The sequence below is a fragment of the Equus asinus genome, chromosome 16 (genome assembly GCF_041296235.1).
Source record: "Equus asinus isolate D_3611 breed Donkey chromosome 16, EquAss-T2T_v2, whole genome shotgun sequence".
Classification (NCBI taxonomy): domain Eukaryota; kingdom Metazoa; phylum Chordata; class Mammalia; order Perissodactyla; family Equidae; genus Equus; species Equus asinus.
This window is the reverse complement of record NC_091805.1, coordinates 1,542,999-1,558,938: the sequence shown is the minus strand read 5'-3', so window position 1 is coordinate 1,558,938 and position 15,940 is coordinate 1,542,999. Positions and strand designations below refer to the sequence as shown.

The 15,940-nt window shown below is 40.6% G+C and overlaps 1 protein-coding gene across 3 annotated transcripts in view; it reads right to left on the bottom strand.

The window, feature by feature from the left end:
• The window catches only part of PATJ (PATJ crumbs cell polarity complex component), a 309,336-nt gene that overhangs the window by 182,557 nt on the left and 110,839 nt on the right, over nucleotides 1–15,940 (bottom strand). For all 3 annotated transcript variants that reach the window (XM_044749519.2, XM_044749521.2, XM_014854688.3), the window contains exons 26-27: nucleotides 12,447–12,524; nucleotides 2,555–2,654 (exon numbers count right to left, since the gene is read on the bottom strand). In XM_044749519.2, coding sequence (XP_044605454.2) covers nucleotides 2,555–2,654; nucleotides 12,447–12,524 — 178 coding nt within the window. The remainder of the gene's footprint in view (nucleotides 1–2,554; nucleotides 2,655–12,446; nucleotides 12,525–15,940) is intronic.

Sequence of the window (15,940 nt, the reverse complement as noted above, 5' to 3'; positions counted from 1 at the left end):
CAATCCTGGTGGTGTAATGCTTGGGTCCACAGTCCACTTCATAGTCCTGGACCATGGGAAAGTGATGTAACTATCGTTTCACCACTGCAAAAAGGAATGCTTAGTTTGGCGACAATAAGAATCCGATGAAACATTGAGGCAATCTACTTTCAGTTTTGGATGGATGAGAAGAGTAGTCATTTCACAAGAGTTAAGGAACAAAGAAAAAGCCATGGGGTCCATTTCAAAAAGAAATAGAGGAAAGCTAGAGCCTTTAGGGTCACTCACATTTAAATGTGAACCACCTAATACCACCCTGTACAGTTCACTCTTCTGGAGAAGGCTAACAGTAAATAAACGGGAAGGGAAACGTACAGCGGGAGGAAAAAATTGGGGAGCAAAACAAATGGAGAGGAACGCCATATTCACAGCCCAAAGAGGTGAACTGGAGAACCTGCGCAAGGCTACGGCTAGAAGATGACTTAGGTAATAGAAATCTTCCGCATTCGGTGTAAACTGGTGTGCTTCCTGAACCCCACTGATGCCGTGAAGGTGTCTGTGCACGTGTGAATACACAGGTACACATGATCGTGGAACTCTGGGGAGGGTGCTGCTGCTCCGCCTATCTTACAGCCTCAAAGTGCTATTCACTAGATACCCCAATCACATTGTGCCTACTTCTGCCGGAAAGGGATTTAAGTAATGGGAAGTACAGATGACAGCACAGGCTCTGGAGGCAGAGAGCCAGGGTTTAAACTCCATTGCCACTATTTACCAGCTGTGTAACATATTCCTTAATTTCTCTGAGACTCAGTTTCTTTATTTGTATAATTAGAGACCTCCCACAGTTGATACATTCACTGAGTTAATAACACACGTGAAGGCCTGGCACACAGAGAGCAGAGTGTTCACCAGGCATCACAATCCTTATCCTGAGCTCTTTAAATGCTTTCTCCTCTCATTCTCACAACAGTCCTATGAAGCAGGTTATTATAAGACATCCCTTCCCCGCTCTAGATGAGCAGCTGTGACCCACGAGGAGGTTAAGTAACTAGTCCCTGACTTCACAATTAAGTAGGAGAACTAGGGTTAGAGTTGTCTTAGTCACAGCCTAACAGGTTTCCTAACAACCATGGAGATGTGGGTGTTCCAGCATCCCAGAAAGTATGAATAATTGACAAGCCATCTCCACTCCGCAGCAGCTCTCCAGTATCTGTACTGGAACAAGGGGTGACATCACACGTGTGCACGTCATCATGGGTAGCTCTCCGAAAGAAGCTGAGGACCAAGGCACCATGGTACATTTATCACATTTTGTTCCCAGGCCCTTACAGCCTCCCGTCCAGGCTGGTGACCCCACCAAGAAAGAAGGAGCTAAGTTTTATTCATTTCATAGCAAACTTGCTTAACAGTGTTAGTAAAAAGCAGTTGGCTTTCAACAAAGATTTGGTGAATAAATGAAGAATATACTGCATGAGAAAGGGTTCTGTAAAATCAGAAAGTACAAACCAAGTTCTCATAAAGTTGACTAAATCATTATAAACTTATATTTACATATGATATTTAGAAAAATATAAAGTTATAGAGTCAACTTAATAACAATAATCAATAACAGTAAGAGCCGTAATACTTGAGGATTCACTTCACGGCAGGCTAAAGGTCGCACTGCCTCATCTGCGTCCTCACCACAAGCCCGAGAAGGACGGACCATCGTCCCGGGGAACACGGCTTGCGTAAGGTCACACGCTAGGAAGTGCTGGAGCCAGGATTTTAACTCTTTCAATTTCTATATCAAACTCCTTTTCTATATTGTAGAAGGAAAAAGATTATTTTTTAAAAGATGTATTTCACGAGCCATAAAATTCACCCATTTAAATACATAATCCTGTGGGTTTTAGGATATTCACAATTGTACAACCATTATCACAATCTAATTTTAGAAGATTTTCATCACCCCCAAAAGAAATTCCATGCAAAACAGCAATCAGATCTAACTCTGTATACTTTACACACATAAAAGAAATTCAAATTCTTTTAAATAAAGCCTCCATTAAATATACATATGAACGTATATTTGACACAGCTAATGCAAAAGAAAATCACGAAAGTAATTCCAAAGGAGAAAGGACGACTTGGGGGCCTTCACTGATTTTGCATGATGTTGAGCAACATCACTATCCTAAGAGGATGCTTGAGCAGGGTGAGTCAAGAGCTGAGCAGGGCGAGTCCAGAGCTCACGTCCACATCCCACCCAGGTTACTGTGCGTCAAGCTGCAGTTTCAAGGACTTCTTAGTGCTTTTGTATTCACAACCAAATCGTAAGACCAGGAGGGAGTGTAGATCACATAGCGTACACCCAGAGCCTTTGCTGTTCACTCTAGTGTTACATAGTGTCAAGAGAGCAGCTTAGGGAGATCAAGTCACCAAAGTTATGGAGACGTAGATTTTCTCTTTCAGCATACGTTCCTGCACATTTTTCAAGAACCCAGAGCACTGTATTTGGTAATTTGCAACAATCATTAAAGTACAATTTAATAAATTCTGCACCCACTTCGAATAATGAGAAGGAACTCACTGTTGGTAAACACGTCTCCGTCTTCATTTTCATCACTGTCATCAGATGGGGCTTTATAAGGAGGCGGCAGCTTCATCGGAGGGGGGGCAGTTCCTCGCCTCTGGAGATGAAACATTTGAGAGAAGGGTTAGCACAATCCTCTTCCCCAAGGACAAACAGAGTAGAAGGATGATCGGTAGATATCTTGACTGTATCCAACTTCAGTCACATCACGAGGATTGTAAAACAAGTACAATTTATTCTCTTTTGTTTATGCTACTACGTAAAAGTGACTCCGTGAGGTAAACACACCAACACAAAAACAGGAACTCAAAAGCACAGTTTTTAGGACTGCTGACCCGCTCAGAGGAGTGCGCTCCTTTCCCCAGTGAGAAAGCCAATTATACATATTTTCTTTATACTGTTAAAGCTTTATTTCTTTGTTACTAACCACATAATCCAAATGAAAGACATTTCCGAAATAAGCCTAAACGTAAAAGCCACCCACTGTATTAATTCTAGAACATTTAAACTTTGTATTCAATTGTAGAAGGCACAGATTTCATTCTTAAAAAAATATTTGAAATGAAATAAAGATTTTTCTAACTGAGAAGTTATTCATCCATAATCTGTAGATAGTCAACACACATTTCAATGTTTTAAAAAAGGAAGAACTCTTTATGATGAATACTTTTTGTATTTCTGTGTAAGTATTCTTTAAATTTACACACCAAATGATACAGCACAGCAACATTTGGTTCAAACAGACTGACTTAAAGTAGAACAAAACTCTATGATAAGATTACCTTCATGTAATGTAGACATTTTCTTGAACGCTGGGAAAAATAAAACATGCCAAACTCTACGGAGAGATCCAAGCTGCTAAAAAGAATAGGAGCCGATATACCCAAGCACTCGGCAAACACCAGAATAAAGGCGTCAAGATTTGTTCTGCCACAGGATTTCAACACAGGACATTCAATTATGCTTTATACGACCAAACCACTAATAGCAGGATACACTTCAGCAAATGGACAGCGACTGGTCCATTACAGAAAGCAGGCATGTAATAAATGCCTCCAAAATAGAAAACACTATTCAGAATCCATAAAGGAAAACACACACTCCAATTTATTTAAGATGATGTTTAACCAAAGCAGCATTTCATATATATGCAGAAAATCCAAAAATCGACAAAATCCAAGAGTGATGAAGGAAGAGAAGATGCCAAATACAAAATGCTAATTAAGCAACAAAAAGATTCAGAAACTTGATCAGTGTTGCTTTAATTCTTGCTTGAAAAGCCTTAAAGGTGAGTTAAATGAAGAGAAAAAGGCAAATGAATTCTTTTCAGTAAACCTTTTCCTCAGAGCCAGACCATTCTAGGTCAAAGACAGTAAATAAAGACAGGCAGCTTTTAAAAGAATATTAAGAGATATGAATCCTCTTTGATAGCACTTCTTTTATATTTAAGGGGAAGCTGCTCATGCAACTGATTTATTTAACTTCTACCAATACTCTCAAAAAGAAGACAGGACACTCACGTCTTGTTCCCCCTAAAGTCTGAAAGTGCGTTGCGAGCTGTCTGGGCATCTTTCTCCTGCACTTGAGAGAAGGGTGTAGGGAGGGCCAGGCTCTCCATGGCAGAGAAGGCTGGAGCAGGAGATACACAGGAAGGCTGGGTGAACATGGTCTCCATGAGGGCTGAGAACACAGACGGTGTGGTATCCTCGGCTCCGAGGACAGTGCCTGGCACAGAGGAGGCCTCTCTTAGCTATCTGCTGAAGGAGTAAATCACTGCTTGTCACTCATGCTTCTCGGGTCTCCTGACGTACTAACTTTTAGAAAAATGACAATGATGCAAATGGTTCTCCCCCAATAGCATTGCATATTAGTTTTGTCTGGTAGAGATGCAAATTATTTTAGTTCTGTAGAAAGGATAACTCCAAAGGTTACGGCTTTATTGCCCTGTAAGGCATTAACCAGTTTTGTACCTAAATTGGGATCTTACTTGAGCATTCTTTCTTTCAACAGTTATAAATATGTCACTCTCTCCAATTCTCTCTGAACCAGGCTAACCATCTGGTTAGCTCCCTAGTTAATGAGTTAAATAGAGATTTGGCACCTGCAGACCTGGCATAACTTTATAGGCCATGTGTTCATTTCTCCTTAAACCACACTTTGTCAGGTGCGGATGTCCCACTGCGACGCTCAAACAGCTCAGCTCCCAGAACCAGTTAAACAGTGGCATCTGAGACGCAATCACAAGCGGTTATGCCCAGAGATGTGATTTCTCGGCTCCCACAGTAAATCCACAGTGGCAACAGAACTTTGTCTTTTTGACTCTGTTTCTCTGTTTTTTATTTCCAAGTCTAAGTTTTTGTTTCTCATTCTAAGCCAAGTTTGGTTCTGATCTGCACTTGGGCAATACGTTACTTGTCGTTAGTAGCAGCAACCAATGAGTCTGTTTTTATGGTCCTGACAGTTGAGTGCTATTTGTTGAGATGATGAGACTCTATCACATGTTGGTTCTATAGGGACCTACTGAATCTAACCAACAGACAAATCTACTCAGTAGGATCTTGGTTCTACAGGGATCTATTCTCTATCGGTGGAGAAACAACAGTGAATGCGTTTGCCAGTCTTTCTGTTTGCCTGCTGGTGTTTCTGTACAAGAATGTGTCCTCGGTCCACTGAGAGAACAGCTTTTTTGATGTACAAACCAGTGGGTTTTTGCATTTCTGTGTCTACTTCTGACATACGGCTCAAGTTGTAGAGAAGCTGAAAGCACTCTATGTATCCGAGATGGAGAAAAGCCCTTGTCTCTCACTGTGAGTGTGAAATATTTTCATATCTTCAGAGGGTATTAATAAACAAGATGTAAGTCCCCTAAAGAATTTCCTTCAGATTAGTTTATAGGGACTAATAAACATTATTTAAATCTAATAGTCTCTAAATTCTAATAAACTTTAAATAAAAATTTTAATAGAAAAAGTCTAATAAACTCTATTATTCCTAATAATAGTTTTCCAGAAAATAGTGAAACTAAACTTCTATTACTTTAGATGTGCAGCCTTTTAATTTAAAAAAAAACAAAACTTTTCACAGAAACCAATAACTCAGAAGCATTTTTATACAAGAATCCAGATTCACAAAATCAAAGTGATTTGGTCATTTTAATTTAGAAACAGCTGTACTTTCTCCCTGATCTCCTTGGTCTTATTGGTGTGGAGTATAAAACAAATATATGACTATAAAAACATTTATACCAATGTTGCATGATACTCACGTCTACGTGCTATGCATGTAGACACACACACATACATTCGTATATGTAAGAGTACCACACATACTTACACATTAACCTGAGAGTCATCAGCCAGTTCTAAGGCCCAGCACGCTGTGGAACAGCACTGGTGGAACGCTGTATTATCTGCTGCTGTTAACAGTGATCAGACAGCATGCGTCCTCCAACACTCCAAGTGCCAACAGGTCTCAAGGTCACTCTGACCTCTGCAAAATGCCTTCATGTGTTCCCCTGAGCCCCAGAGTCTAGCACGCCCGGACCCTTCACTTGGAACAGAGGTCGGCTCCCTATCAACCTTGCTGAGGTGTAATTTACATGAAATTAAGTGTTCTCATTTGAAGTACTCAGTTGGAATAGATACATTTTTATAAGTTTAATATGACTATATTTTAGGGACTATTATGTTTGGTGGGAGACAGCATTTGCATTTGTGCAACACCTAAAAAGAAAACAAAGATAACAGAAGACGGCTTGTCTACTAGTTAACATCTCCCAGTCGTGAGTAGTGGCCACAACTCCTTCAGGAAAAAGAGTACGTGAAATACCGCTGAAGAAAAAATTAGAAAGAAAGCACAATGGAGCCGTTACGAACCTGCAGTTATATTAGTATTTCTAGAATCCCGATTGCCTATCGTTTCACACCCTACATGATGCAAATAGGTCAGAAAAGACTGAACTGAGAAAACAAAAGAAAAATCAGGCGTTTATTCAAGACCTGCTTATTGATTTTTTTCAGTTTTTTAGTCACTCTCTTTTTTTTAATGTGAATGACCTCATGCCAAAATTTAGATTTCTAGCCTAGACCTCGACTAGCAATGAGTTTCAGATGATTTTTATTATCTTCTTTTTGCTTGTCACTAATTCTAGAGACCATGTCTTGGAGGAGAAAATACAGAAAGGGAATTACTTCTAAAGATAATTTTTACAGAAACAGCGCAGTCGTCACCTGACCTCCCAGCTTTGGGAAGCTCTCCCTGCCTGTGTCCCCATAGCAGCCTGGGTGTATTTCTATCACACTAATTACACTCGTGTTTATTTCACTACCTGTCACATTCATCTGTGCACCTCTTGGAGAGAAAGTGCTTTGTCATTGCAGAATGTAGTCTAATGCCTGGCACGTAGGATATAATTTCAGAGAAGAGCAATAGAGTAAAGCACTTCCTGTAACCACTGAAACATAATCGGAGATGTGGATGCCAGGATGACTTCTCCTGTTGCAATATTAACGTAGTGGTTAGTTGTTCGCTACACCAAAGAACTCAGCTGGAGAGACTTACACTGACTTCTGGTTTTACTGGGCTCACACTGGATTTTTTTTATTTGCATGCAAATATCCTTCAAATGTACTGAAATTCAATTTGGTTTAAAGGAACAGGCCAACGTTGATAAGAATCAGACATTCATCTTTTTCCTTCTTGGGATCTTATGTGGAATTTTCCTGAATCAATTACGTTACTTCGTTCCCCAAAGCAATTAAATTAGTAATCAGTTTATTCATCTGTGTGTGTTTATTGTCTGCAGCCCCATGTGGATCCCTATTTCCTCTCTGATGTTCTAGCCCCACAACATCGCACAGTATCTGGCACACGACGGGCTTCCAATAAACAGACGACGAATGTTCAGATCTCAGAATCAACGTAAGAATTGACAAAATTCCAGTGATGGGACAGACTACATATTCCGAAAAACCCTAACCAACCTCATAAAAATGACAGATTAAATTTCTAAAATGTGTTTTTGTGACATGTGACTGCGGCCAGAAACAACCATGAGTCCCCAGTAAGAAGGTACAGGGGCTCTGGGAGCACTGGAAGGTGGCGCTGCCCAGAGGACAGATGCCATGCCTGGTGATGACACCAGAGATGTTGTTTTGTTTTGTTTCCAGGATTCTTTATTCATTCATCAAGGATGTACTGTGTGCCCATCAGGTCCCAGACAGAGTTCTGGGCCCTGGGACAGTGTGAGTGTGGGACAGAAGAGACCCTGCTCTCACGGGGCTCACATTCCAGCCCCTTCCAGATGCCACATCCTGTGGGTCTTACGTCTTGTCCCCAGCTGCATTAAGTAGCAGCCGCTGAGTGCTGTATGGTCTGCTACGCCTGACTAGAATGCAAGTCCAGGAGGCAGGGAATGTCTGTCTGCAAAAGCTTCATTGCAGTATACTGAGATACAAATGACATTTAAAACCTGCACACATCTTAAAGTGTACAGTCTGAATCCATCACCACAATCAAGATAATGAATAAAACCCTCACACCAAAGCTTCCTCACACCTCTTCTTAACCCTCCTTCCTGCCCTTCCCCTGGCACCCCATTCTCCTCAACTACTAATCTACCCTTTGGCACTACAGGTTGTACCTCCTAGAATTTACATGAATGTAATCATTCAGTCTCTACTTGTTTCATCTAGTGAAGGCCAGGGATTCAACCGGCCCAAGCTTCCACCGGAGGCCAAGCCAGGCAGGAGGAGGAAGCATAGCCACCAGCCTCCCAACCTCGGTCCCAGCAAAGAAAGCTGTTCCTCCAAAATGCTGGGAAGAATGGTACAGTAATGACCTGCAGCCTGCACACTCTCACACCTCTGCAGCAGCACCACAGCCGTCCAGAGCCTGCATACTATCTGCACACACTCACACTTCTGCAGCAGCACCACGGCCTTCCAGAGCTTCCACACTATCTGCACACACTCACACTTCTGCAGCAGCACCACGGCCTTCTAGAGCTTCCACACTATCTGCACACTCTCACACTTCTGCAGCAGCACCACGGCCTTCCAGGGCTTCCACACTAGCTGCACACTCTCACACTTCTGCAGCAGAACCACGGCCTTCCAGAGCCTCCACACTATCTGCACACACACACACACACGTCTGCAGCAGCACCACGGCCTCCAGAGCTTACACACTATCTGCACACTCTCACACGTCTGCAGCAGCACCATGGCCTTCCAGGGCCTCCACACTATCTGCACACACTCACACGTCTGCAGCAGAACCACGGCCTCCAGAGCTTACACATGATCTGTGTTTAGCATCAGTTGCCAAAAACAGACCACAGAATCCTGAAGGCCCAGTCATGCTACTTTGTATCTTTACTCTGAATCTCCAATTAGGAAAGGGACTCAAAGAAGATGGCAGCCAGGTGAAAACAGATGGCCCTATAACATGGTCAGCAGCCCTGTTCCTTTCCCTGTCCAAGAACCTTCCTCAGCCTCCCAAGGGGGCGACCCGTGTCCACATATGTAAACAAAGTTCTGCCAAGCGTTCAACTCAGTTCCAGCTTTTTATTTTCTTTAACAAGGTGAAACCTACAATGAAGTTAAAAACCAAAAGACCAAGATCTTGATCATGGAAGACAGCTGGGGTTATCTCCTGGCCTTGGCCTTGGCTTAAAGCAGAAGAAAAGGTGTTCCCGGAGAGTTCCTTCCAAGCCCAGATTCACCAAGTTGAGAGCTGAACGCGCTCGCTGCGGCTCAAAAATTCCCCTAATATCCGGCCAACACAAAGAGAGAGCCGACACTGTTTCAGTGATGTTAGACGGAACAGATGTGAAGGCGTCCCCAGAGAATGCCACATATTAATAAAGGATCAATGCCCGAGGAAGATATAAGAATTTTAAACTTGTGGACACCTAATAAATTAACTTAAAAAAATGTAAAATAGAAACTGAAAAACTACATTAATTTTACCATCAAAATGGGAGACTTTTAGGTTACCCTGACAAAAAAAGGATCAGTTAGTACAAAGAATATCTGAATAACTCAATTAATCAGTTTTCCCTAATGACTTAGTATAAAAACCTACACCATCTATCACTAGATAATAGCTATCTTAAATCACAAATATACATTTACAATAACTGACAATGTGCTAGGCCATAGAAAAGTCTCAACTAACGTAAAAGAATATTACAAAAACCAGAATCTCTGATTATAACTGAAGTATGTTAGAAAACAGTAATAAGTTTTTAAAAAATATTAATATAGAAATTTAAATTTACATTTCTAAATAAACTTGGGTAAAAAAGAAACCATATTATGGGGAGCTAAAAAAAAAATTAGTACCAAACAACAGAAATTCAACCTACAATCCTGAGACACAGGTAAAGCGGGACTTAGAAGGAAATGTATGGTCTTAAATGATTATTTTTGAAAAGAAGAATGGCTAAAAATCAATAAACCCTACAAATAGCTAAAGATTACTAGGGGGAAACAGGAGAATAAACCCAAAGAAAGAAGCTAAGTGACATAAAGATGAGACAAAACTAAGTCAGCAGAACCAAGACACATAGAGGAGACTAACAGAGTTCAAAAGATAATTCTTCAAAAAGACGAGTTAAATGGGAAATTACATTCAAGATTAATTAAGAAAAAGAAAAATTAAAATAATAAAGTAGATTCAGAATGAAAAACAACTACTCTGGCTGGAGCAGAGATAACACGAGTGAAGAGAACACACAAATAACTTTACGCCAATAAACATGAAAAACTAGACAATGTCAACACTCCTAGAAAAGAGCCAGCAACCGAAACCGACTCTGGGAGAAGCAGGAAATCTGAACAGTTCACTAACTGTCAAAGAACTGAATCAGGGTTTTAGACTTTTCCCATATAGGAAACACGGGCCCACGACGGCTTCCCAGGTGAGCGACCAAACATTTAAGGAACAGCTAATCACCATCCTACTCAAATGCTCAGAGAACTCAAGAGAAGAAGCACTACTTCTTGTCAGTGCGGGAACCTCGGATAACCAAAGCCAGAGACGACAGCACACAACAGAAAAGTCCTGGGCCAGCCTCACTGCTGACCACAGAGGCAAACATCCCCAAAGCAATGACACCAGCCACGGGCAAAAGAGATCACGACCAAATTAAGTCTAATTCAAGACTGGCTCAAATTACAAAATCTGTTAATGTAATTTACCACATTAAGGGATTCAAGGAGAAAAAAAATTTGTACTCACCCACATCATTTCAGTGAATGTAGATAATACATTTGATAAAATTCAATGGCCCATGCCATTCACGATAAAAACTCTTAGCAAAATAAGAATGAAAGGGCATACCTCTTTAACCTGAAGGATTATCTACAAACACCCCCCAGCACACATCAGATTCAATGGTGAAATAATAAAAGCAATTTCTTAACTATCAGAAGGAAAAGGCTGAAAAGTCATCTCTACTGAGAAAACCTTCCTTGCCGTCCATCAGAAGTAACCACCCACTCCTGTCTCCCCACCTCTGTTCTAGCAGAATTAGTCGATCTAAAATTTTCTTAGGATATGGTGTCAGGAGGGGTGACTTTCATTTTTTCCCGGAAGGATGACCAGTTGTCCCCCATTTGAAACCGGGCCCTCTTGCGCCAGATGGCTTGCAGCAGGCCCTCTGTCCCAGCTCGCTGTCAGGTGTCTGTCTGAGCGCTCTCTGGGCCGTGTGTCTGTCCCAGCACAGACGCTGCACAGCTAGATGTGGAGGCCTCATAAGGAACCTTGTTGCAACGTGTCTTGCCTATTTGTGCCCTTTTTCTTTTTCATATAAATTTTAGAATTAGCTTGTCAAATTCCACCAAAAAACCTCTTTGGGGATTTTGATTGGAATTGTGTCGAATCTAAGATTAATCTAGAAAAAATTTACCTTTTTATGATATTGAGCCTTCTTAACCGTTAACATGGTATACCTCTTATACACCGTTTTAGGATTTATTAGTCTTTTATTTCTTTCAATTTTCATAATTTTCTTGAAAAAAGTATTATAAATCTTTGGTTTACTTTATTCCTAGATATTCTTATATTTTGTGTTGCTTTTAAATATTTTTAAATTGCATTTTCTTGTGTTGCTAGGGTGTAGACATAAAATTGACTTTTATATATTTATTTGACATCTTGTAACATTATTCTCTTAGTCTTTTATAAAATAATCCAATCCAGAACACTGGGAAAATCAAAACACTAAAATAAAAAAATTAAATCTTTCATAAACCTGCCACCTGAAGATAACCTTATTGAATATTTCATGCAGAACTTTCTAACGTCTTCATGTATGTGATCCCTAAATATGTAAAGAGTATTTTTAATAAGAACATGAATCTCAAATTCTAATACTATATATGTCAATCTTTATTTCTGGATTTTCTATATAAGTACTAATACCCACTTCGGATAAAGGCGGTTTTGCTTTTTCCTCTCCAATCGTTCTTTTTCCTGTTTCATTATATCTGCTAAGACCTCCACCATGTTTGATAGAAGTAATGACAGCAATAAATGAGAAGGAGGACGAAAAGGAAGAGCCATGTGGGAATGGACTTCGAGGATGAGAGAACAGAAAGATCAAAGTCTCAGAGACTCCCACGTGTGAGGGGCGTTTCTGGGAATAGAGAGACATCCAGCCGTCTGAAGAGAGGGAGGACAGCCATGGCTGACCGGCACTTCGCAACATTTCACACCTGCGCTTCACTGCGTTCCTGGCCTTCATCCCGGCCAGAATCAGCCGTGTTCACATAAAGGAAATACGATAAATATAGTAGCTCTACCCTGACACTCTTACTAACGCAGCTTAGATGTGCAAAAGAAACTAAACACACTTTTGAAAAGCTTCAGAGGTTCAAGTTACCTTTTCTTTTTTTTCTTGAGTGTCTTCATCCTGGTTATTAGCGATTTTGTTGGCCTTGTTATGGACACTAGGAATGACCTACCACCCCAAAAGGGGCGGGGGGAGGAGGAAAACATTTAAATGTCACGATCATTACATTTCTCAATGTATTTTTTTAAACAGTTAAAATTTTACTTAACTAACTCTCTGACTTCATCTAAATAGTAAAGACATGAAGTACAACTCGAGGAACAACACAACTTGGAAAATCTGGCAAGCTATACAACTTGAAATACTGCGTGTGTGCATGCACACGTGTGTGTGTGTGTGTGTGTGGACCATCAAGGGGCAACAAAGTCACAAGCTTATGTGTGCGTAGATCCAGAAAGTGAAGATGAACACGACTACAAAGAAGGTCACAGTGAGGATCGTCACCCAAACATCTCATTTTGCAAAATCTAGTTTTAGGAGTGACCTAATTCCTAGAATGTGGGATGCCCCATTATTTGACAGACTTACCTTATTCTTCACTGCTCCGGCACGTTATCTAGCACACTGCGCTCAGTGAATAGCTCACACTCACTGCTAGCATCTGGATGAACTGTGCGCTGTGACACCACGGAGGAGAGCTCAGCGGGAACTGGGACTCAGTGTTAGCATCACCATCCCCCTGCTGCTCGAGAGAGCCTCACACAGCTGCCTCAGTAAACGTTTATACATGAGTGAAGCAGTTCAATTCCATAGAAATAATTTTAATTCTGAATGGTGCCAACAGCAGACTTTTGACTCATTTCTTTTTGTACAACCGCCTATGAAACATCTTAAGAAAATGTAAAATTTTTACTGATTTTTTAAGGATCTTCAAATAGTTAACACAAATAATCTTGGCATAAAATGTGATGAGAGACATGAAGATTAAAAGAAAAAACAAATTTCATTTCTCAGAACATTAAAAGAACCGCCTGCCCAGAGAAAATTTAAAAAACAAAACCAAAATATGCTTCTCTCTAAATGAAATTTAAGATTAATTTTTTTCACTTTTAATAGAAACTCTAAAGAATGAAATTAATTTTGGACTAAATGAGAAAGTCTCAGAAATGCTTCATTTAAGTAAAACAATAGCAATCATATATCAACATATATTCACTGCTTGCCATGTGAACTTGATATTTACTTCTCTATCTAATACACACGACAACCTAAGGCAGGGTTCAAAAATGGTTGGGTCTATAGGCATGTGTTTCTTACCCTGAAGAATCTTAAAATAAAACAAAACACTGCCTCTCTGACAAGTCGGAATATCTTCCTCCATTGGACCTGCTTTCTCCCAGAGAAAAACCAGCTGACGCTGAGGAGCAGAAGCTCTGGGTTGCGACACAATGTCAGTTGCCATTCATACAGTTACACTGTTTGTTTTTCGAATAGCAGAGAAATATATTTCCATACACATAGTGTTAGCAAAATTTGGAAGACAAAAGGCTCACCAGGAAGACTGCATCTTCTTTGTGAAAGTGAAAAATAGATTTGTATATGATTAATATGCAAAATGTACATGTGTCAAGAAAAATTAGATGTGATTATGAAACAATGATAGTAGGGAAGGAAAAATGAAACAAAGAAAAAAGAAACACATGATAATAAATTTAGTGAACTGAAGGGATGACCCCAATTCCAAAAGGGTTTGTTTTTGAACATGAAAAAAAATGTGACGCTACTGTGAAATGTAGTTATACTATTAAGTGGAAAAAATTACCTTGGCCTAGAAACTACAGAGGAGTCAGTATAAATCATGGGTTCTGCTCTCAGATAAGCATCTGGCAAGGAAGTCTAAGTGGATACACACATTTCGTTCTAGCATGCTGAAAACATTTGAGAAATTCAGGAGAAAAAGCTTAAAAAGGTAACGTATTGGCGGTATTCCTAAAGCATCTGTTAAAAGCACAAACGTAAAAAAAATAAAATACAACTCAAAGAAAAAAGTACCAATATAAACACCACCACTCAATTCATGGTGTTGATGAGAACTTCCATGTGACCAGAGGCACGTTCAGACATAGGGCCTTTGATGGGCCCGACATTAGGAAATGACTTCTTCCAGGGTTCAGAGGAAAGTCTCAAAGTTTAATGTAAACTGGTAAAACGATCAAGCATCTGGCTATGTTTTCTATTCCTGTGATGATCAATACCACTTGCGACAATAAGTGAGCTGAAGAGAGCACCATTTTGCAAAGATATGAAACCAGATTCCTTTCATGGTCTCATTCAACAGGAATCACTTTGTGCTAAAAAATGGAACAAGCACGGTCAGAGCAACCGACGCCATCACCTGATGTGCCCTCGGCGGGGCCCACAGACAGCTCGGTGCTCCACGGAGCCGATGCACAGCATGGCAGCCTCTCAGGCCACACGGGGACGGTGACTTGGACGTGGCATGACGCTGAGACTTTCCTGGTCTGAACAGTTGAAAGAAACTGCACTCTAGGTCATCCAAGTGGAAATTTCCAGCTCAGCTCACCTGCAAAGGCTGGTCTGAAAGCTTGGCCTTTTTGCTGGACTTTATAATCCACTTAAACGCTTTCAGTGTTTTTAGGCAGGGCATTCACAAGTGGCCACATAAATGTATACTTTGATTGTCTCATTCTAGCTCAAAACTGTTTCTTCGGAAGTATCATTTGGCAAGGAAGAATCTGGCCAATTTTCCTACTGAACTCAGTTTCCAGTGATGGCCTCAATTACTTCCTCAATGTTATAAGAGTTAAAAAGTGAATTCCAAAATATCTTGAATTTCAAATCGCATGAAAATGAGAAGACTTCATTCAGGTCACCTCTCTCAATTAGTCTGGATGGTGTAAGCACAGTGCCAAGACTGCTGGGGACTGTGCTGCAACACCATGCACCACAGCAGCCACTCTAACGGGGTGAGGCCACAGCCTGCTGGGTGCAGGCAGCCTAGGAGGCAGTGGGAATATCACGTCCAGGCCCCGCCCTCAGGGCAGCCAAGCCCCTATCTGCCTGGTTTGCCATATGAATACTATTTTCTACGTGCCTCGACATACAGAAGGTTGAAAAGCACTGCATTACTATATTAAAAAGCCAATTTTTCTTAAATATGCAGTTTTTCTACTGTTCAAAAGTACCTATGTTTTGAACGGCTGTCTTCCATCATAAAGTAAAGAAAAATAAACATTTCAGCTTCCAGTTACAGGGCTGAAGGGTGCTATTTCTGCTGCACATTGCAATATAAAAGCCATATCCTGCTGCTGACATCTGCATGTCAGAGCTCTAATTCCACACCAAAAGGGTAATTTATTACAGAAAGAAATTTCATGATTAGATATTGCTATCTACTACAACATGTTTGTGTTTTCGCATGCTTTAACAAATATACAGAATGTGTGAGAGTACTTCTAGGATGTTTTTATACCTGACCCTCTTTATGATCAACGTATTTGTAAACAAAGTAACTGGCTCAGAAAAGTTAAGTAAGTTGCCTCCAAAGTAGCAAAGCTGGTAAT